At 47.4% G+C, this 24,215-nt stretch overlaps 1 protein-coding gene across 1 annotated transcript in view; it reads right to left on the bottom strand.

Moving 5' to 3' along the window:
* Positions 1-24,215, bottom strand: part of sdccag8 (SHH signaling and ciliogenesis regulator sdccag8) — a 66,823-nt gene that overhangs the window by 32,517 nt on the left and 10,091 nt on the right. Inside the window, exons 12-13 of the mRNA XM_031579104.2 lie at positions 22,811-22,927; positions 21,644-21,786 (exon numbers count right to left, since the gene is read on the bottom strand). Coding sequence (XP_031434964.1) covers positions 21,644-21,786; positions 22,811-22,927 — 260 coding nt within the window. The remainder of the gene's footprint in view (positions 1-21,643; positions 21,787-22,810; positions 22,928-24,215) is intronic.

Raw genomic sequence — 24,215 nt, 5'->3', positions numbered from 1 at the left:
CACACACACACACACACACACACACACACACACACACACACACACACACACACACACACACACACACACAACTAGAGGAAGAGCCAGAAGGAGACAATCAGAGCCAGAGTGTCAGAGAGAAAAGCAGCGGCAGAGATATGACTTACGAGACAACACTTGCACCTTTCCTGAGCCTAACACAGTCAGACTGAAGCCCCAGTATGAAGAGTGAAAAGAGTTACATCCACAGAGGAAGACTGACAATTTACTTCATTAATTAATACTTCCTTCTGAGAACAAAAAAGTCAAAGTGTGTTAATTAGTTCGGGGAGAAAAAAAAACAACAAACTTTTTTCTCACACACTGCATTTGGAACGGGGGATGGAAGATATAAAAAAAAAAGAGAGATAGAGAAAACGAGTGAGTGACCGTCTCTCCAGGCCTGCTGTCGTCTGGAGTGTGAAAGCCGGGAAGAGTGTGTGCATGAGTGTGTGTGTGTATGTGTGCGCATGTGTTTGTGCGCGCGTGTGTTTGTGTATGTATATGTGTGTGTGTGTGTGTGTGTATGTGTGTATGTGAGTGAGTGTGTGTGTGGCGCACGGAGCTCAGGGGAGTGCGGCCGTCCCCTGCTGTGCTTGAACACAGGCCCTGAAACAGCGTCCCAACACCAGCGCCCAGCGGGGGTTTGCTAAAGGCCTCGCTGCCAGACATTTGTTACTGTTGGGTTCCAGGGGGGCCCCCGACCACGCGCACGGGTGCTGTTTGTCGACCAATTAGCATGAGACCCACAGCCAAAAAGTTTTCTCCACCGCAGAGTGGAAGACGAGAGAGCGAACGAGTATGAAAGAGAGAGAAAGAAAGAGAAAGAGTTTTTTTTAAAAGGCGAGGAGGAGGAAGAGGAGGAGGAGGAGAAGAAGAAGAGGACAAGAGCAGGGGAGCGGAGGTCTGCTCACGAGGCTTCAGAGGCCATCGACTGAACACAACTGTAGAGCACACAGAGCACACAAATGGCGAGGGACACCGACGGTGAGGGCTTGTGGGTTTTGGCAGGTGTGTTAGTATGTGTTGGTTTACGCAGGTGAACCTGCCTACACCGGCTGAGCCGCGTTGAGACGTCTGGCACGATGATCGGCCAGTCAGTCAGTGGTTTTAGTACACCGCTTAGGTGCGGCACAGATATAAATAAAAAAAATTACTGCCGTGAACACTAAACAGGCCATGTGAAAGTTGATTGATATACAAGGCTTGTACGCTACAAAGCTTTTTTTTTTTTTTTGTATCCATCCCAAATGATTTAATTACAATTGCAACATAATCAAATCAGCAAATTACTCCAAATGAAATAAATCAAGTATGAAGTACAATGATGTATATAAATACATCACAGCAATGTAACCCATAATTACTGCAATTACCTATTTCCATTTTAGATTGGGAATAAATGCAATACTCTATTTAAATAGAATGAAATTAAAGAGATTAAATGAAATTCAAAAAATTCGAAAATCAAACCAAACACAAAATGTTGGTACCCAAATCTACGTGGGTATCTTAATAGGACGGCAGACGGCCTGCCGCTCACTGGCTCCTATCTAATGTCCTACAAACAGACTGCCTGACCTTTAAACTATCCGGGACATCCACCCATCCAAGGACGTGGTCACAAAGATGCTCTCACACAGTCCGTGCAATGCTATAGACACGCTACACATATCCAATTGCCACACACTCGAACACTCATGACTCTGCGTCTGGGAGCGCACACACACACACACACACACACACACACACACACACAGATCTCCGTGTCACGCTCTGATCTGTGCAGATTCCGCGGGGCGAGGGTGAGGTCGTCCATTTGTTTGCTCACTGCTGCTCTAATGATGCCTTACGCTTGGCCCATACGCAGGCCGCAGTCCGGGATCCGAGGTCCGAGGTCCGGGGACCCAGCTCCTGGTCCGGGTGGCTGGGGGTTGTAAGATGGGGACAACCCAGCAGCCCAGCCCCAGATCGGGCCTCTGTGGCTGGGCTGCGGGAGTGCAGAGTAAGGCCCCGGGGCCTGGAAGGCTGGCTAAGTGGGTACTATTCAAGCTGTTGCCCATTCCATTTGGAGCGGGCGTGGAATGGCGCAGAGCAGAATGGCGCGGAGCGTTGGAGCAGTAGGTTCTCTTTCTCTCGCTCGCCCCGCACGCCCGCCCGCACGCTTGCAGCACCCCGCCGAGCCACGGCAAACCTCCGCCAGGAATGACCAAATGCTGCACTCGCCCAGAAATGTGTGCAAATTGGAGTCAGCCGCTTTGGCTTTTCACAGGCGCAAAGAGAGCAGAGTGCGGGGTGAACGAGGGAGCGCAAGAGAGAGGGAGAGATGGAGAGACGGAGCGAGAGAGATCAAGCCACACTTAACAAGAGTTTGTCACGATCTGCGTTATGATATGACCAAACAGGCAACTTTTTCACTGAGATAAAGAGCGAAGTCATATAGTAAAAAAGGGGAGAGAAAAAAAGCAAGAAAAAAAAAAGTGTAAAAGTAAAGACTGGACAGTAAAAAAAAAAAGAAAGAAAAAAAAAAAAAAAATGTTTTAACAAGATCTATTTTTACAGAAATAAGAATAAATCAGAAAACAACAGTTGATTTCAGTTTAATTAAATGAAGCGTCCCTTACTGTAGAATATAAATGAATTAAAATACTGTGGAAATCAGGAAATATATAACTTTCTTAACAGTCCGAATTTGAAAAAAAAAACTTCCAAAGCACATTTGCCTTAAATCATGTGTTAGAAGGAGCTGCTGCAACTGTTCAGACGATTATGGATACAATCATGATTCGCTTGCGCCGCAAACTCAGCTTCAGGTATTCACATCTTTTACAGGCCAATAAATACTACACTGCACCAGTGCACTGAAGGATGTCAAAGTGAAAGTTTGCTTTCCCTCAGTCAATGTCATAGTATAGTATACGCATTCAAATATGTTTCGCTACTCAATACTCTACTGCAACTCTTTTTACAATGTATTGTGTTGGATACAGTATATGAATGTCAGTGTATCGTGTTAAATATATGAACGATTAAATAACTTTTACCACGCTACAATACTCTCTCTCCTCTATGACTTTGTATGAAGCATCTGCTTAGACATAAATATAAACAAACATAAACAAATATACATTGCCCCTGACCCCATCCCACCCTTATAACAGCTTATAAAACAAAATTAGATAATAAAAGCCAAATGTATCTGTTCCTAATACAAATTTAAATATATTTAACTATGTTTTTAGGGATTTAAAAAAAAAGAGTGTCAGTGCTACTGCGTGACTGTGAGTGAGGGACGGTGTGTGTGTGTGTGTGTGTGTGTGTGTGTGTGTGTGTGTGTGTGTGTGTGTGTGTGTGTGTGTGTGTGTGTGTGTGTGTGTGTGTGTGTGTGTGCTGGACCTAGGCTCTCTGGATGCCCACTGCCTCACTGGCAGGACCCAGTTGCTGTGGTGGGTGAGAACAAGGAGACGATTTGTAAAGAAAAACTGAGGCTACGATCCTCTGACATACTGCATGGGCCCCTGCCCAGAAACACACACACACACAGGCTCGGGCACAGACCAAGACAGATGTACACACACACAGACACCTCATCCAACCTCAGGTGCTTCATGGTGTTCACTCTGCCACAGCCGGTGTGTGTGTATGTGTGTGTGTGTGTGTGTACGTGTGTGAGTGAGTGAGAGAGAGACAGTCACACTTTTCTCCCCTGTTTACCCCTGCTGCCTCCACGCCCCCCCAATACACCAAACATCAATTCCCTCCCATCCACAAAACCCTCCATTCTCCCTGACGTCTCCTCCACCTCTCTCTCTGTCTTTCTCTCCCCTCTCAATTTCTACCCAGTGTCCTGGCTTCTCTTATCTCAACTCGTATCAATTCTTTTTTTTTGTTTTTTTTCCTTTTTCATATCTCTCCTTCTCTCTCTCTCCTTCATCTCCCTCCCTCCCTCCCTCTCTCCCCAGCCCTCCCTCCATCTCTCTCTCCCCCCCCCCATCCCTGCTCCGTCTCTCCCTCCCTCCCACCCTTTTTCCTTTAACTAAACTGGCTCTGGCTCTCTCCATCTGCTCACCCCTTCCTTCAGCGCCTCTGCACCTGTTCACACCTCCTCTCCTGTTGGCGGCCGCCGCGCCTCTCCTCCGCTGCCAGGGCTATTCTGGCAGCCGCAACCTCTCTGTCATTCAATCCATCTGTCACAAGTGAACTTTGTTTACCGCCAGCTTCTGTTTTTCCCTTCTTCAAGAAAGCGCCGCCGACCACCACGCCGCTGAGCCCCCTTCAAGGTCAACGGCAGGGAACGGAGGGAGAGAAGAAAAAAAAAAAAAAAGAGAGAGAGAGAAAGAGAGAAACGAAAAGACGACTGCAGTTGCTTACTGATTTACACACACACACACACACACACACACACACACACACACACACAGTCCCGAATCTCACACACACATGTATGGACTCCCAGTCTCACATATGTGGAAATGAGCATGAGCATCTTCGTCCATTTGGAAGGACTCACACACTCTCTCTCTCACACACACACACACACACACACACACACACACACACACACACACACACACACACACACACACACACACACACACACACACACACACACACACACACACACACACACAAGCCCTGCATCAGATGACCCTGTATGTCTACAGTTCCAATACTTCAGCAACCTCAACATTTGCTCAGTTAACTTACTTTCTGCCTCTTTTCCCTCTTTTTGTGTCTGTGCATATATATGTGTGTGTGTGTGTGTGTGTGTGTGTGTGTGTGTGTGTGTGTGTGTGTTTGTGTCTGTGTGTGTGTGTGTGTGTGTGTGTATATGTGTGTGTGTGCGTGCCTGTGTGTGTATGTGCATTGATAATCATACGGGTAAATATCTGTCTGGATAACGTAAGTTTTAACAACAACAAATGTCGTTGTATGCAAATACAATGACAATAAAGGCTTTCAATATGTACACAACAAGTCATATTAACAGAAATGACAATCTCTTGCTTTCAGGAACACGGCTACACCTTCTGCTGAAAAAGATAAATCAGTAAATAATGAGACTCATTCTCTAAAAGAGAGAAAAGCTGGTTAAGGTGGCCATTAAATAATCAGATAGATTACTTGGTCTTGCCCTAGTCTGGGTGTTTCCTGATGCAAGCAGAGCTGTGTATTTGAGGATGATCTCACTGTGGAAATGAACGAAAGATGGAGAGAAAGTGAGCGAGTGAGAAATCAGTGCGAGTGAGCGAGCGTTCCCAAGGCGAAACAGCCCGCAACACCACCTGAACCGCGGCTCACACTCTTGCGCTGCATCACACACACACACACACACACACACACACACGGGCACGCAACCTCAACCTGCAGAAACTCTGACAGACCCCAGACGCATACCAGATCACGTCCCCCAACACGCACACACACACACAACCACCATCACATCACGTCCCCCAACACACACACACACACACACACACACACACAACCACCATCACATCACGTCCCCCAACACACACACACACACACACAACCACCATCACATCACGTCCCCCAACACACACACACACACACACACACACACACACAACCACCACAGGGGCATCTAGCAGCAGTGCCTTTATCATGTGCCTTGAAGAGATGTCCCCCTAAGACAGACAGACAGACACACACACACATCTAATACATCAGTGAATCATTGGGATGCTGAGACTGTGTGTGTGCCGGTGTGTGTGTGTGTGTGTGTGTGTCTGGTGGATATCACATCTCTGATGCGCGCACACACAGAGCCCTTGTGACATTCTCCGGCATGAGGCTACCGCTGTGACGATGGCATGGCGGATCAGAACCGGTTCACCAAAGCTTTGGCTCATCCAGCTCCGCCATGAGCACCGCTTTTTAACCCCGCAGGACGGCAAGCTGGAGGAGTCACAAGGGCTGTCTCATTTCTCTGTCGCCTTTTTTTTTCCCTTTTCTCTCTCTCTCTCTCTGTCTCTTCTCTACTGCTCCATTCCCACTCTCTCTCTCTCTCTCTCTCTCACTCATCGCTGGCTTTTGTGTGGGCCGCACTCTTTGTGGTGCCCCACTCCTGCCATCTGCTGCCTGGGATGGGGTGGGGGGGTGGGGGTGCAAATGCACCAAGGGTCCTGAGGGATGAGAGCGCTGGCCACTGGGCAATGGCCGCCCGCTGTCACCACACACACACACTCACACACACACACACACACACACACACACACACACACACACTTGCAGCGGAGAACTACTGATGTACAAAGAGCAAAGAAATAACTTAATTTGTGTGTGTGTGTGTGTGTGTGTGTGTGTGTGAGCGAGTGACTGAATGTGTGTGTGTGTGTGTGTGTGTGTGTGTGTGTGTGTGTGTGTGTGAGAGAGAGAGAAATAGAGAGTACTGTGCAAGTCAAACGAAAGACACACACAAGAATCTTTGTACACATAAAGCAATAATTTATTCCCGTGCGTCTTAAGTCTGAAACCTGTGCTTATGACCTTTTCTTGTCTTTTAAATAGCGTGCTAATGCTAAGTGTTCTAATGGCTAAAGACATGTTGATAAAGCAGAGCGGGTGAGTCACACTGAGGGAAATCTGGCCACACTTCTGAGCTTCTCCTTCCCTGGCCAGTCGGGCCTACCTGCAGCGACTAAAGGAGATGATAGCACATCACAGGGGGGGAGAGGGAGGGAGAGAGAGAGAGAGAGAGAGAGAGAGAGAGAGAGAGAGAGAGGGAGAGGGAGGGAGAGAGAGAGAAAGGGGGATAGGGGAGATAGTGAAAGTGGGGGGGGCAGAGATACACAGACAGAGATAGAGGGACAGAGATGCGCAAATACACAGGAGAGGGGAGAGATGGAGAAAAAGAAAACAAAAAGAACAGAAAGAGAGAGAAAGGGAAAGATGAAGGGAAATAGAACAAAAACCACAGAGGAAGAAGAGAGAAACAATAAGAAAGGGAAAGAAGAAAGAAAGAAGGAAGACAGAAAAAAGGAAAGTAGTTTCCAGAATCAGTAAGTAGGGCAGCCCTCTGCCTCCATCTCTCTCTCTTTCTCTCTCTCTCCCTCCATCTCTCTCTCTTTCTCTCTCTCAATGCCTCTCTCTCTTTCTCTCTCTCTCTGTTTGGGGCTGGCCTGTGTGAGAACAGTTGCACCCGACAGATTTGTGTGGTCTTCGCCTGAGGACCTGCAGCATTCGGGCCTGTGCGGGGTGCCACGGGACAGACACACACACACACACACACATTGTGCCACTTTCCACCCAGGCCACTCTGCTAGCTCACACACTGCCTCTGTGTGTATGTATGTGTGTGTGTGTGTGTCTGGCTACATGACAGGAAGAAAAAAGAGTGGGGGAAAACTACTTGTGCAGAGGTGAGCTCTTGGTGGCATGACTTGTGCAGGTGTGTGTGTGTGTGTGTGTGTGATGGTGATGGGATGAACTAGGGAGCTAGATGTTCTCCATGCAGGTTAAAGCATCAAAACTTCCTGGGAAAGATAAAAGCTACTGAACTGAACTATGAACAAAAGCAGTAGAACGAAATCACGGGATTCATACGCTGTTATAAAGAAGGTGATGAACCTAGCTGTAAGCTATATTTTCACTAAAATGAATTTTCATTCATCAGCCTGTGAAATACTGCTTAATTATTTAAGTTATTACTATGAATCAGCCTTTTCTGAACAAACAGACTGAATATGCTCAGTAGTACCAGTAATAGTATTAGTAATCAGAGAGCACCTCCCTTCCTAACTGGCACCTTGACTAGCGCTTAACTTGCACTTCAGCAGTTACATTCCTGCACTTCTTTCTCCTTTCTAGGTCGTTTTTCTAATTCTTATGTAAAGTAGTATTTATTGTTACACCATGTTTTTTTTATTGCTCTTAGCTTGACTGTTCTCTCCCTTGTACGTCGCTTTGGACAAAAGCGTCTGCTAAATGACTAAATGTAAATGTAAATGAAAGTTATAGTAATAGCAGTAATACTTTTTAGACTTTGGGTTGGTGGCAAAATTGGGTTTCTTTTAAGTCAATGCAAAGTTGCTGAGGTGCCATCACATCATCTTCCTGATAAACTTTAGAGGCCACATTTTCATGAACCCATTTTACTAACGGGTGGCTTCACATACACACACACACACACACACACACACACACACACACACACACACCCTCAATGTGTCATTTTCTCAATTGCAGTCTCACATAAGACATCAGTCTTGGTGGCGTTGCCGTGGCATCGCCATGGTTTCCTGTGGCCTAGGAGACCAGATGCAAGACCAGAGGCGATGTGTCTGTGTAGCGTGAGGCCTGAGCGGGCCTGCCAGTGACTGCCTCCATTATTCAACAGCTTATCCAAACTGGCGGTAATTACTGTGCATATTTGTCTCATCCGCTCCCTGGCACAGAGCACAGGGCACAGGGTATACACACACACACACACACACACACACGCACACGCACACACATATACGCATGTACACACACACACATATACGCATGTACACACACACACACACACACACACACGCATGTACACACACACACACACACACACACACACGTATGCACACACACACAAACACACATGCACACACAAACACACACACAGACACACATACATACACACACATGCACATACACACACACACACACACACACACACGCACACAGAAACACACACACACACACACACACACACACAGAAACACACACACACACACACACACACACACACACACATTCACTCACTCGCTCACATACACACACACACACACATTCACTCACTCGCTCACACACACACACACACACACTTACACGTGCACACTCACTCACTCACACAAACGTGCACTCAATCACTCACAAACATGCATGCAAACGCACACTAACATGCATGCAAACACACACATGCATGCACGCATACATTGTAGACAATACTTTTGTAGACTTCATTCAGTTCTCAGTAAACCTGAGCAAAGTCTGTACTTTTGTTGTGTGTTCATTTCAAATAAAGACATTATACGATTGAATTGATGCGTTTCCCTGACAACATGCAGATGATTTACACAAACAGTCAGCATTTAATTGTGCTCCGGAACATTACTGTTACAGTTTCCATGTGATGTGATGTCTCATGAACCAAAGTCATGTTTGCTACCACGGTGCTGTGATGTGTGCTTGCCCATTTTTCTACGCAGCATTTTACCAGGAAAACCAAACGTGCTTCATCACACAGTAACTTGACAGAGGAGAGATCTGAGATTATCGCCAATACATCTCCAGTCCAGTCCAAAAAGGGGGGCAGCCAGAGTTCAAGGACAGCCAAATGCAAGCGCACGGTCAGTGGTGTGTGTTTAAGTGTGTTTATGTGTGAGTCTAAGTGTGTGTTTAAGTGTTTTTGTGTGTGTGTGTGTGTGTTCAAGTGTGTGCCCTTTCCTCTGAATGGTGGTGGGAGAGAGGGTACATCTGGTGTACAGCCCTCCAGCTAGCCCACATTACCCTACACGCATACCTGCGGAGGGGTCAGTGTACCAAACTACACCAACAATGTCCTCTGTCTCTATCGCACACACTCTCGCTTTCTCTCTCGCAGAGACGGCAGACAAAAGACTTGTGTTTGCTAGGGTCCTGTCACCCTTAGTTGCGGACCCTGGGGGGGGTTGAACCTAGTTTGGCACGAAGTGCTACTTGTGTGTGTGTGTGTGTGTGTGTGTGTGCGTATGAGGTTGAAGGGGGGTGGGGGGGCATCCAACAGTGAGGTGCGAAGATGCGGCAAGGTCCCTCATCACAGGCCAACAGGCTCACCACTGTCAACATCGCGGTACGGTACGGTACGGCACGGCGCGGCGGTGTATGGGCGGTGTGTCGGTGTCCGCAGCTCCCTCCCGCCCGGTCCTGCCGCTTCTCCAGCTGCCCAATCCGTTACTGTCTGATTAGTTCTGCTAAGCAGCCCCTCCCCCGCCAGCCGCCCCGCCATCTGCTCCCGACAACATGGACGCTCGCCCAGCCACACACACACACACACACACACACACACACACACAGGCGGGCGGGCGGGCACGACACACACACACACGTGTACGCGCATTTACACACATCCATACACACACACAGAGCCATCCATACAGAAATACATACACATGCACACACACGTCCATCCATACATAAACACATACATACATACACACACACACACACACACACACACACACACTCACTCACTCACTTCCTTCCATCCTACCTGCAACTGCCCGCTGCTGGGCTCACACACACGCACACACGCACGCACACACACACACACACACACACCCCCAATCTCACCCACTTGCATAGCCTGAAGTGCTAACACAGGTTCTGTCGGCTGGCAGCTTCCCGCAGTTTTCATTACGCTTTTTTTTTGGTGTGTGTGTGTGTGTGTGTGTGTGGGTGTGTGTGTGTCAGGGTTTTGTCCCCCCTAACTCGCTGTTTCACTTTTTTCTCTCTCCCCCTCTCTGTTTCTCTTCCCCGCTCTCTCCCTCTCTCTACCCCCCTCTCTCTCTCTCTCTCTCTCTCTCTCTCTCTCTCTCTCTCTCGTGGCCTCCATGACTTTTTCATCCTGCTTCTGGTCGTACAAGCGCCTCCCGCCGACTTTTGGTCTGCAGCAGTTCTGTCGCTGCGCAGCTTTTCGCCCCACGCACCCCTACCCCCCAGCCCCGACACACACTTTTCCCTTCTTTCCTTCTTTCTTTCTTTCTTTCTTTCTGTTCCCCCTCTCCTGCGCCGCACCACATAAATCCCCCTCTGGCGTGCGGCTGCATCTGCTGCACCATTTTATTCATCCACACTTTCCCACCCTTTCTCCTCCCCTCTCTCTCTTTCTCTGTCCCTCTCCCTCTCTCCATCCCTCTGCTCTCTCTCTTTCCCTCTCTCCATCCCTGTGCTCTCTCACTTCAAAACTCTCGCTGCTTCCCTTTGCCTTTCTCTTTTCCCCCTCTCTCTACATTTGTTTTACCTCTTTCTGCCTCTCCATCTCTCTCTCTCTCTCTCTCCCCATCTCTCTGTCCCTCTCTCCGACTCTTTCTGCCTCTCCGTCTCTCTCCATCTCTCTCTCTCTCTCTCTTTCTCTCCCTGTGTGAGTGTGTGAGCAGCAGAGGGCAGAGGAGCGTGCTCTCTTTTAATGGAATTCTGTGTCGGGAGCGCTCCGCTTTAGCGCAACCCGGCGGTTGGTCGTTCTGTGCATCTGTGGACTTTTCCGCACGCACCTTCACCCGACTGCTGAAGGTTAAGACTGAGACAGGGGAGGGGAGAGGAGAGGAGAAGAGAGGAAAGAGAGGGGGAGAAAGAAATAAGATGGAGAGGAGAGAAGGAGAAGAGAGGAAGAGGAGGAGAGGATAGGACAGATGAGCAAACACAACACTGACCCAGTCCGAATTCCCGACTTTCACTTTTGTTTCCCTGCCATTCGCTTTCTTTTCTGGTACATCTAGCTATGTGACCACTTTATAAACTTCTTCTCAGTTCCATTCTTTTCTCTCTTAGAAAAATGAACACATACTTGCATACATACATCTGAAATTCTATACCTTCTGTTGTCCTGGTTTATTATTTTCTTCTGCTGTTCAGGAACTTAAAATTCCCCCATTACAACAATTTCAATCTTATTCAAATCTCTATATACATAAACACTGCGTTCCAGAATTCTATACCTTCTTTCTCTTCATAATTTGAATAACTTCCTTAATTCATCAATTCTTGATTTTCTTGTATGAAATATTTATATTATATGTATTATCTCACACGTTGCTTTGTTGAACTGTGTGCCATATTGTCGTTTGTTTACTCCTAAAAGCCTTACAGCCTGAAATGCAAATATCCAGACATGGGCAATAACTTCAAATTCCTAGCAGTGTTCAACGTACGTACACGCGAAACGACACTCGCTCACAAAACGGCAAAACAAACAGCTCTTCCACCCCCTCCTGCCCCAGACCCGGGCGCTCGTTGCCATTTGTCCTGTAAGGACACGGGCGGCTGGCAGAGCGGGCCGTGGCTCTGTGCGTCTGATCCGGCCGACATGAACCAAGGCCGCTCAGCTCCCTGTGCCCAGTTCAGAAGGCTGGGCACTTAGCAGTGTGGCAACGCGACAGACAGACACAAAACTCCTTCCCTCCCTGCCTCCCTCCGCAAAACAACCCAACATGGCTGCCACCTCCACAGCGGTAAGAGACTGTGTGGAGAGGGACTGCTGCCAGCTCTAAGCATCAGAGAGTTTTTCTTTGACGGACTGCTGTTGTAATTGTCTAAACAAAAAATAAATAAATAAATAAATAAAAATTCAAATGACTACTACAATTACTACTTGCAGCTACGTTTAATTGTTGCTCAGTATTGCTACAGTATTGCAGAGAATCAGACTACAAAACTACATGTGTACTACCTTGGTGTAGTTAACATCAAACCCTATGACCTTGGTGTAGTTAGCATCTTGCGCTTCCAGTTGAGCTACATTCTACTTCACCTTCAGAAGCTACCGGCAGCTACAGCACTATGTTGCCCAACATCTCCTAGTGGTAAACAACAGGTGCATTATGGGTTTGTCGAGTGTGGTCTAGGCCCGAGTCAAGAATGTAGTGTGTCAGGGCAGAGGAAGACTGAGTGTGTGACATGGCTTTCACAGTCGGAGCATGGTTATGGTGCAGGTTTTGATGTGGTTGTTGATGCCTACAGCTCCACTCACACACCCACACACCCCCCTCCCCCACACACACACACACGCAAACACGCTGCCTGGCTGGTGTCGGGCCGGATCAGAACTTCTGACCCGTACGGCAGAGTGGGCTCCACAGTGTGGTCATTAAAATGCATGCTTGATTTGATGGGGATCAAACGAAGCGTGGGGGAGAGGGACTGGGGTAAGGGACGGGTTTTGGACAGCCATCACACTTGCTCACACCGTCCAAACCATTTCCCACACACACACACACACACACACACACACACACACACACACACAAAAAAGTCACACACAGCCACACACACAAAGTCACAATCTCACAAACGTAAACACACACACATACATGCTGGGGGGGATGTACCATGTGTGAAATATTTGCCGGTAGCAGGTTGATGATATGGGTGTGTGTGTGTGTGTGTGTGTGTGTGTGTGAACGTGCGCAGACCCAGAGGGGCTCACCGAAAGTTCTGGGTAGATGAGACACATACACACTCCCACAAAAACACACACACACACAAAATCCTGACCAAAGAAAAACAACAAAACCAGCTAACCGCTCGCAAACAAAACAAACAGACAGACAAACAAACAAACAAACAAACGGACTAAAGCTCAGGCTCCGAGGCATCAGAAGGCGGGAGCGGAGCAGGGGGGATTACCGTGGATACCGGTGCTGCCCAATGCACAGCTGGCTCAAGATCCCAGCCTGGAGCTCTGAGAGCCTGTCACTCTGCCACACACACACGCACAGACACACACACACACACACACACACACACACACACACACATGTTTGCGCACACACACACACACACACACACACACACCCGCATGCGCACACACAAACGGAGTAATCGAGTAATCGACCACCTACATCAATTCAACTACATTCTACATTCACACTGAGTACTCGTTAATCACGTGATGCTAGTGTAAGAACTGAAAATGGGTCTGTTTCTAAATATTATTCACTGTTAGTACTGACTACATTTCCCATACTGCTCTGTTTGGGGGTGAAGCAGGTTTTGGAGGGAGTTGAGAGCAGAGAAGAAGAGTTGAGTGTAAGAGTGTTGGAGGATGGTGCTGGAGTAGTACAGCGTTTCAGTTCCAAACTCGTCTGTCTCTGTGAAATTGTCTACACCATGTACTAACCCCTCCTGAGGAAGTGTTACACTAGCTCTTGCACGCACACACACACACACACCCTCACTAGCTCTCGCACACACTCAGTTTTCAGCTAGAGCCCTTGGTAAACAGGAAGAAGGATGGAGACACCAAAAAAACTTGTTTGGAAGTTCTTCAAGGATGGCTCAAACATCGGGTTTGTCATGTAATAGACTAGGCTACTACACTAACGCAAATGAGTGTTGTTTAAAAAAAAATAAAAACAGATACAAGCATACGTACAGCAACTCATTTCACTTTTGAATCTGTTGGGATAACTAATGATGACCAGGTTTCACAGAATTTACAATAAAAAACAGCCGCTATATGTAAACACAATAAAAACACTTGACAAAGCTCTACTGTTGCTTGAATTTGCTCTATGTGCTGGGACCAACTTCATAAGAGCTGCCTAGTCTTTCAACTGATACAAAACACGTCCCGCACAACCCCACGCGCCCCACACACACACTCCTACACACACAGACTAAAACTGATTCACTTGTGTGTAAGAGAATGCCCATGTGTAATATAGCGTGTGTGTGTGTGTGTGTGTGTGTGTGTGAGACAGAGACAGAGAGAGAGAGAGAGAGAATGAGTGTGTGGATGCGTTTGTGGTTTGTGTGTGTGTATGTGTGTGTGTGTGTGTGTGTGTGTGTGTGTGTGTGTGTGTAGTGGTGTTTGAATGCGAGACAGGAGGAAGGGGTGGGGGGTGAGCTTCATGTGGAGGAGTGGGGCTGTGATCACTCAGCCTGAGAGCAACATGGGCAACAGCAGCAGAGGGACAGGAATCAAAGGCCACTAACCACACACACACACACACACACACACACACACACACTCAGGCCAACTCACTCACACTCACACACACACTCACACACACACACACACACCATGGAGAGCAGGCCCGCCTCTCTTCCTCAAAGACAGGCAAGAGTGGGCCTCAAAGAGATACATCTCTAACAGAAGTGTGTGTGTGAGAGAGAGAGAGAAAGAAAGAGAATGTGTGTGTGTGTGTGTGTGTGTGTGTGTGTGTGTGTGTGTGTGAGAGTGTGTGTGTGTGTGTGTGTGAGAGAGTGTGTGTAGGGGGGATGAGAGCTGGATCTGAGGGAGAGGGTGGCTTGGATGGTGCCAGCGTAGCCTGGAGGATGAGCTAGTGAGTGCGAAAACGGCCAGATGTCGCATGCATCTGTGGCTCCATGTCACTGCCCTCTCGAACCTTCTTGCTCTCTCTCACTCTCACTCTCACACACACACACACACACACACACACACACACACACACGTTCCAGAACCTGCGTGCTTGCCAGCGGCGGCTGTGGTCAGTGAGGGTGAGAGACAGCGGGCTGTTGTGATGTTCCATCACAGGGAACTGGCAGCAGGATGGCCGGTTCCGCAGGCTATGGTGATGTTCCGTGGCGGGGGGAACTGGCGGCCGGTGCGCCGCTAGGAGTGGTTCTCTCAGCAGGACACAGACACACACAAACACACACACACACACACACACACACACACAGCAGAGCCACTGTGGAACAGCGCATAACGGAGGATACGCCATGCAGTAATCACACCAGCAGGCAGAGAGTTGTACAGAGGAGAGGCAGTGCTGCAATGCCATAGGTTACACTGCAGGTTACGCTGTAGGTTACACTGTAGGTTACACTGTATGTTACACTGCAGGTTACGCTATAGGTTACGCTATAGGTTACGCTATAGGTTACGCATCTGAATGCAGTAGTAACATGACCACCGCTGATACCATCATTTCAACTCAGGTACTATTATTATTATAATGGTTATGATTATTATTGCTTTGTTGTTGTTATTATTATTATTGCTTATGTTGTATTATTGGTATTATTATTATTATTATCAACCATGATGTTTAGAATAAACTGGCCAAATTTACAAAGGTGGTAATAAATACAGTGATTCGAAAGGAAAGCCAGAACAGAAAACTGCTGAATCTCTTCTAATATCTAAAATAGCTCAACCACCAGTGTCTTTTAATGTAGTGTATATTGACCACAAGCCAGAAGGGCTCTACAGTGAGCTCTGACTAATGTGGAAAGAAACCACACATACAGTGGGGAAAATAAGTATTTGAACCCCTGCCGATTTCGCAAGTTTGGCCACTTGCAAAGAAATGTGTGATCTATAATTGTAATGGTAGGTGTATTTTAACAGTGAGAAATAGAATATCAACAAACAAATCCAGAACCATTTTATAACATTTATGACTTTATTTGTATTTGATGCAGAAAATAAGTATTTGAACCCCAAGCAAACAGCAAGAATTCTGGCTCCCAATGACCAGTTATGTGCCCAAGAAGCACACAGATTAGTCCTCATTAGGCCTAACAAGGTACACCTGATCGTAACTGGTGACGTGTATAAAAGAAACCTGTCCAAAGAATCATACTTCACACCTTCAACCTCACCACCATGGGCAAGACCAAAGAGTTGACCAAGGACGTCAGAGATAAGATTGTAGACCTGCACAAGGCTGGAATGGGTTACAAAACCATCGGCAAGCAGCTTGGTGAGAAGCAGACAACTATTGGTGTGATTATTTGTAAATGGAAGCAACACCAAACAACTGTCAATCGCTCTAGGTCTGGGGCTACATGCAAGATATCCCCTCGTGCGGTATTGGTGATCATCCGAAAGGTGCAGAATAACCCCAGAACTACACAGGGGGAGCTTATGAATGATCTCAAGGCAGCTTGGAACACAGTCACGAAGAAAACCACTGGCAACACACTACGCCGTAATGGTTTGAAGTACTGCAGCACTCGCAAGGTCCCCCTGCTCAAGAAAGCACATGTACAGGGCCGTCTGAAGTTTGCCAATGAACACTTGAATGATTCTAAGGAGGATTGGGAGACAGGATGTGGTCAGATGAGACCAAAATCAAGCTCTTTGGCATCAACTCCACTTGCCGCGTTTGGAGGGGGAAGAATGCTGAATATGATCCCAAGAACACCATCCCCACCGTCAAGCATGGAGGTGGAAACATTATGCTTTGGGGCTGTTTCTCTGCCAAGGGTACAGGACGACTCCACTGCATCGAGGGGACTATGGATGGGGCCATGTAACGTGGAATATTGGGCTTGAACCTCATTTCCTTATTCCCTCCCATTGAAAACGCAACCTTAAGGATTTGGAGAGGATCTGCAAAGAGGAGTGGACCAAAATCCCTCCTGAGATGTGTGTAAACCTGGTGACCAACCACAAGAAAAGTCTGACGTCTGTGCTTGCCAACAAGGGTTATTCCACCAAGTACTAAGTCATGTTTTGCTAGGGGTTCAAATACTTATTTTCTGCATCAAATGCAAATTAAGTCATAAAATGCAGTTTTCTGGATTTTTTTGTTGATATTCTGTTTCTCACTGTTAAAATACACCTACTATTACAATTATAGATCACACATTTCTTTGCAAGTGGCCAAACTTGCGAAATCGGCAGGGGTTCAAATACTTATTTTCCCCACTGTATCTGTATAATGTATCAGCAATGTGGCATCAATCCAGTTCAGATGAATTTAATGTAGACAAATCAGACACACACACACACACACACACACAAACCAATACATTTAGGTATAAGGCACATATGCACTGTGAGTCATTCAGATTAGATTCATCAAAAGCATGTGAATCACACACACCACACACACTACACCAAGCCATATATTTAGGCATGGAGTATATGCACTATGACATATATTGAGATCAGATGAATTTAAAGCAAATCAATCACACACACACACACACACACACACACACACACACACACACACACACACACACACACACACACACTCCAACAAACTGACACACACACACACACACACTCTCAGCCCCTATGAGTGGAGCCCTGTGTGCTACCTAGCTGAGCCTAGCTGGGCAGATGGGCATTATTAATGGCTGATGAATGATCAGCTGTTAGCCGTGTGCAGCGGGCATCTGGGGGTGGAGAACGGCAATCTTGTAGTCATCTGTCTGAGTTGGGCTCCGGCTTTGTGCTCAGGCAGGTTTGCTGTGGCGCCGCCGTCACGTGCACGCTCGTGGATAAACAAGGAAATAATCACTCCAGATTTACGTTTGTTTTGCTGTTTTTGTTTTGGCAAACGAGTGCGTGGGTAAATTAAATAATGGGTTGTTCCACCCCTCCACACTCCCCCCAGGTGAGGTTTGTGTAAACTTTGAGGTCTCTACAGCACACACACACACACTCACAGACACACACACACACACACACAAACACCCCTATGCTGCCAGATGCTGTGTTTTCTTGAGCAGCTGTGTTGCTCTGACAGATGTGGGGGTGTGAGAGTCCCTCCGAAGGAGGAGAGTCCGACACCCTGAAGCTCTGCTTTTCTCCAGACGTTTACTTGAAAACACACACACACACACAGACAGACAACCGCAAGCATACTGCCTGACTGATGGAAGGCAACTCATTTCTCAGTCATCATGTTACTCAAGCTGCCCATTTATCCTTGTAGTTTAGCTTTGGTAGTGGCTCTTTTACTAACAGAAAATCATTAAAATTCAATTAGGGGTGTTTGCAGTACTAACTAACACACCACTGGGGCCAAGGGTTTCAGCAGCAAGAGACAAGCGCTTTCAAAAGCAAGACAGCTGACGAAATAGTCACATTTTGCACGCCATTCAAAATCAATACTATGCAGGGACTGCACTTCTACATCATCATGACTGGAATAATAAAGGGATCTAGAGTGAATAAAACAACTGTAGTCTACCTTCTCTTTGATGCTGCTTTCAACCAAAGCATCGAAATGAATCATTTAGAATGCAATCATCAGTCAAACTACTAGGCTGCTGTTGTACTTACTTCCTTTCACTTCAAATATCAACAAAATACAGACTTTGTTCAGGGGTGCCCAAACTTTTGCATACAACCTTGTGTGTGTGTTTGTCAGAAGCACAAAGAGAAATAAACCTACAAGTAAATAATGTTTTCTCATACCTCTAAGATACATCCATAGGCTCATGTAAGGAACATGGTACAAGGTTTCACACATATATTAGTTCAAGTCAGCAAAACGGTAGATGGTAGAACACAGGGTCAGATATCTCTTTGTGTGTGGTCTCTTGTTGAATGTGTGTGCAATGTGTTGCATTACATGGCTAAACTCTACCCTGTTCTACATGAATGCCTCTCAAATCTCAACTATGATCATCATTCATAAGGCACTATGATCATCATTCATAAGACACTATGATCATCATTCATAAGACACTATGATCATCATTCATAAGACACTATGATCATCATTCATAAGACACTATGATCATCATTCATGAGACACTATGATCATCATTCATAAGACACTATGATCATCATTCATAAGACACTATGATCATCATTCATAAGACACTATGATCATCATTCATAAGATACGGACCAGAGACTGGAAACAGCACTTCTGTCACTTCCAGCACAATGTTTTTGTGCGTGATGTTGTTATGTGCTGTTTGTGTATGAGAAGCCTGTGTTTGTGTGTGTGTGTGTACATATATATGTGTGTAAGTGTGTGTGTGTGTGTGTGTTTGTGATGAGGTTGTGCACTGTTTGTGTATGAGAAGCCTGCGTTCAAGTGTATGTGTGTATGCGTGTGTGTAATTAATGTGTATGTGATAAGGTTATGTTCCGTTAGTGTATGAGAAACCTGTGTGTGTGTCTGTGTGTGTCTGTGTGTGTCTGTGTATGATGTTTGTGTATGAGAAAACTATGTGTGTGCATGTGTGTGATGAAGTTATGTGCTGTTTATGAGAAGTGTGTGCGTGTGCGTGCGTGTGTGTGTGAGCGTGTGTGTGTGTGTGTGTGTGTGTCTGTGTGTCTGTGTGTGATGAAGTTATGTGCTGTTTATGAGAAGTGTGTGCGTGTGTGAGCGTGTGTGTGTGTGTGTGTGTGTGTGTGTGTGTGTGTGTGTGTGATGAAGTTATGTGCTGTTTATGAGAAGTGTGTGCGTGTGCGTGCGTGTGTGTGCGTGCGTGTGTGAGCGTGTGTGTGAGTGTGTGAGCGTGTGTGTGTGTGTGTGTGTGTGCGTGTGTGTGTGTGTGTGTGTGTGTGTGACTGTGTGTGTGTGTGTGTGACTGTGTGTGTGTGTGTCTGTGTGTGTGTGTGTGTGTGTGAGCACTCACAGCTCCACTCTGCTCCGCACTCCCATCCGCTCGGGCACACACAGCCTGGTATCTGCTTGGCATGGCCAGCAGGCCCCTCTCAGTGGCCGGCGGGCACCGTGCTGCGCCGTGGCACTGTGACCCGGGTCACCTCTAACGCAGCGGCACCGAGACACATCTGTGCCCGCCCCACGCCACCCCACCCTACCCGGGGGCACCAGAGGAGACGAGACGAGAGGAGAGAGGTGCCACTACCCCACCACCAACACCACCACCACCACCAGCCGCTCCCCAATCCCCCCCGCCCCCTCAATGCCCCCCTGCCCTGGGCGACTGGCAGGCCAGCGGATGGAGGCCCGTGCCATGCTCTGCCCGCTCTGTGCCACACACACACACACACACACACAGGCCGGACAGGCACAGGGGCGGAGGGAGGTGCCAGCAGCGCCAATCTGCCACCGGCTGACCGCCTGCCGCAACACCAGCGAGAGGAAACACACACACACACACACACACACACACTCACAAACATAAGCACAAGCATACTCACAAGTAAGTATATCTACACACTGGCAATATGGATGTAACACAATGCAGGCGTACACGAAAGCGCACAAATAGACATACATATTCACCCCGTACACTCCCGAGATACATTAGAATGCAAGTGTACACACACACACACACACACCGTGTCTTAGAGTGCACAAAGTTGTAAAATCACTAAAGCACATTCCAGAACATGGGACTTAAATTCCTGATTATCATTGTCTTTTGGTCACGATAGCGAAACATGATAAAAATAGCTCCAGTCCTTATGTTAATGAAACCTAACAATGCTGATCAGGGAAAGAGCTTCATATAACCTAACTTTTGAAAAGAAACTTTTGGTCGTTTTTTTTCCTCTCCATCTTATATATTAGAAAAATAAATGTTATCTCCTCAGTCACCATGAAGTGAACAAACATTGCTGGTTTGTGCTAAAACAAGTGCTACTAAATCAAGTGCTATCTGACGCAACAGGTAACATACATTACTAACACAAATGTACACATGTATGTATGTACACACACAACCATGATGTTAACATGATGGTAAACAGTCGTTTCCTTATAAGCATATTGTTAAAAAGAAATGTGTAAGTGTGTGTGTGAGAGTGTAAGTGTGTGTGTGCGGTGTGTAAGTGTGTGTGTGTGTGTGTGTGTGTGTGTGTATTTGTGGTGGTGCACGACTATGTGTGTGTCGTATATATGTTGAATATCCTGAGTTTCTGTGTGTTTGTAGGAGGGAGGCAGGAGAGTTGGAAAGAAGAGATGGATGGTGAGCGTGTGTGTGTGTGTGTGTGTGTTTGTAGGGGGGGGTAGGGGGCGGTGTGGTGGTGGTTGTTGGTTGCCGTGTGACGGTGGCAGCAGCCGGTGGATGCCTGGCGTTATTAAACCACCCCACCCCACCCCCCCATGCGGAGGAGCCAGCGGAGAGAGGGACAGAGAGAGTGAATGAAGGAGGGGTGGAGGGGTGGAGGGGGGTGGGAGGCGGATGAGGGATGGCGGATGGCGGTGTTGTGGCATGTAATAGGATTAGGGGTTACCTGGTGAGGTGCAGTTGGTGCTCGGCGCGGCCCAGCCGTTCCTCCAGACCCACTGCCTCCGCCTGGGCTCGGCTCCCCGCCCTCTGGGCCTCCTCCAGACGCTGCCGGCGCTCACCCAGCTCCACGCCCAGCCTCTCCACTTCCTGGGGGGAGGAGGGGGAGGGAGAGGGGGGAGAGTAAAGGAGAGAGGGAGGGAGGGAGAGGAGAATGGAAGGAGAGATGGAGAAAGAGTGGGAAGAAAGGATACAGAGGGAAAGAGTGAGAGAGGGAGGGAGAGAGAGGAGAATGGAAGGAGAGATGGAGGGAGAAAGAGTGGGAGAGTGGGAAGAAAGGATACAGAGGGAAAGAGTGAGAGAGGGAGATAGAGAAGGAGACGTCGTAGAGGAGTGAGTGAAGGAGAGATAGAGTGAGATGGGGGGAGATAGGGAAGGGGAGAGTGAGATAAAAGAGAAGGAGAGATACAACAACAGAGGAGGGAGGAGAAGGACAGAGAAAGAATAATGAAAGGAGAAGAAATGAGAATGGATGGAGAGAAAAATTTGAGAAAGAGAATAAGACAGAGGATGAACAGTCGGAAGGAGGGATATTAAATAGGTGACAGAAAAAGGAAGAGGAATTGACAAGAAAAATGAAGTCGATACAAAAGCACTCAGAGTGTCAAGCTGAGTTCATGGAAAACTGACAGGACATGTGAAATAAAATAAAAAAATCCTCCTTTTAAAAGCACATGTGCTGTCTGCAATACCAGATACTGATTCTCATATGATAGGAACCAAGAGAGAAATGAGAAAAGAGACATGGATCCAATATGACAAGCCCCACCGCATCTCCTGATCTTAAGCATGTACGCTTGTTCAACAGGAAATAAATGAACAGGGCCATTTGAGCCAAACAAGTGTGAGATATGGAGAACGAGTGAGTGTGAGGGCAGTGAAGAACACAGAACGCAGCCAGCGTGTTCCAGAGAGGCAGTGTGAGTTTTAAGAGGACGTTCTCCCTCTCGGAGGACTGTCACAGTCACTGGAGGATTCTGGCAAGTGATTTTTAACAACTCACTACTATAAAGCACTTTTTTCCTCTCTTTTTCTTAGTTCTTCTCCTCTCCTCTTTGCCGAATCCTTGTCTCTCTCCTCTCCTCTTTAACCCCTTGCGTGCCTCCTCTCTCACCTGTTGGCTGAGCTCGAGCTGTCGGGCGTTTTTGGCGCCGGAGTCTCTCCGCTCTCTCTCAGCCTCCTCTCTCTTCAGCTGGGCCTGGCTCAGCAGGTACCGGAGCTCCCCGCACACCTGAGCACACACACACACACACACACATACACATGAGTACACACACAGATACACACACACACACACACACACACACACACTAACGCTGACACACACACACTGAGCAGGCTAAGAATTCCTGCAGTCACCACTTCCGCTTTCAATGTCATCCTAACATAGGTGCATCTGTTGAAGAAGGCACCTGCTGAATTAGAGTTACCTCACCTCACCTTACCTTACCTCATCACACACACAAACACACACACACAAGAGATGACAATAACATCTGAATGGATCAAATAAAAACCACACTTGGTCAGGCTATGTGCAATAAATATTAACCTGAGATACTTCTCCATCTATTCACTTTGTTACATTCATGGGGCAGACTCTTTCTCTGTTTCCTTCCTTGAGGATGCGCTCGTGATAACTCATCAGCGGGGCTTGAGTGCCACCTGGTGGCCATTTGGGGTAGTGTAGCTGTCACACTGTGCAGCATGTGTGTGTGTGTGTGTGTGTGTGTGTATGTGTGTGTGTGTGCAGGTGGAGTGGGAGCGGGTCGTGAGGCATGTGTGCACCCCGAGGGCGGCTCTCGTTTCTACCCCTGCGCTGGCTTCTGGCTTCCATCTGCACTCAGTGGCTCTGCAGATGGCAGGAAGCACCAGACATGGGCCGGACCTTGCCCGGACAAAGCCCTGATATCAGCTGGATCCATCCTAGGGTCAGACGGTATCTGGGGCATGAGCTACTATTTCTGTTTTAGAGGTGTGTGTGTGTGTGTGTGTGTGTGTGTGTGTGTGTGTGTGTGTTCAGTTCAAGAGGGGCAGAGAGGATAAAGTCCCATCATGTGGGCCAGCAGGTGATGTGAAGGGTGAGGCAGAGACTGATTCAAACTCATCATCTTCCTCCTCATCATCATCATCATCCTCCTCCTCACAGTGTGAAACAAGATAGGCAAGAACTAATGAACACACAAACTCATGTAGACATGCAGGTGGCAAACAAAACGGAGTATTTACAGAAGACGGGGTAATTACAGAAGACGGGGTATTTACAGAAGCTGATGTGATGTGTGTGTGATGTGTTTGTGTCACAGGGATTTGGTTTGTGAATGACCAGTGAACAAGTCAAGCCTCATCCTCATGAGCTCATAACCAACGAGTGGATCCTCTATGTTTTCAACTTTCCACCAGACCACCAATATAACAGAAGCGTGCCACAAAAATGGATACCACATCTGTTATGCTATCAGTCGTGAGCGGAGACCACTACTATATAAGTAGGTGATTTGAGTATTGAATCAAACATA

Source organism: Clupea harengus, chromosome 13 (assembly GCF_900700415.2).
Source record: "Clupea harengus chromosome 13, Ch_v2.0.2, whole genome shotgun sequence".
Taxonomy (NCBI): Eukaryota; Metazoa; Chordata; class Actinopteri; order Clupeiformes; family Clupeidae; genus Clupea; species Clupea harengus.
Note: the sequence above shows the minus strand (reverse complement) of the source record. Positions and strands in the feature narration are given on the sequence as shown.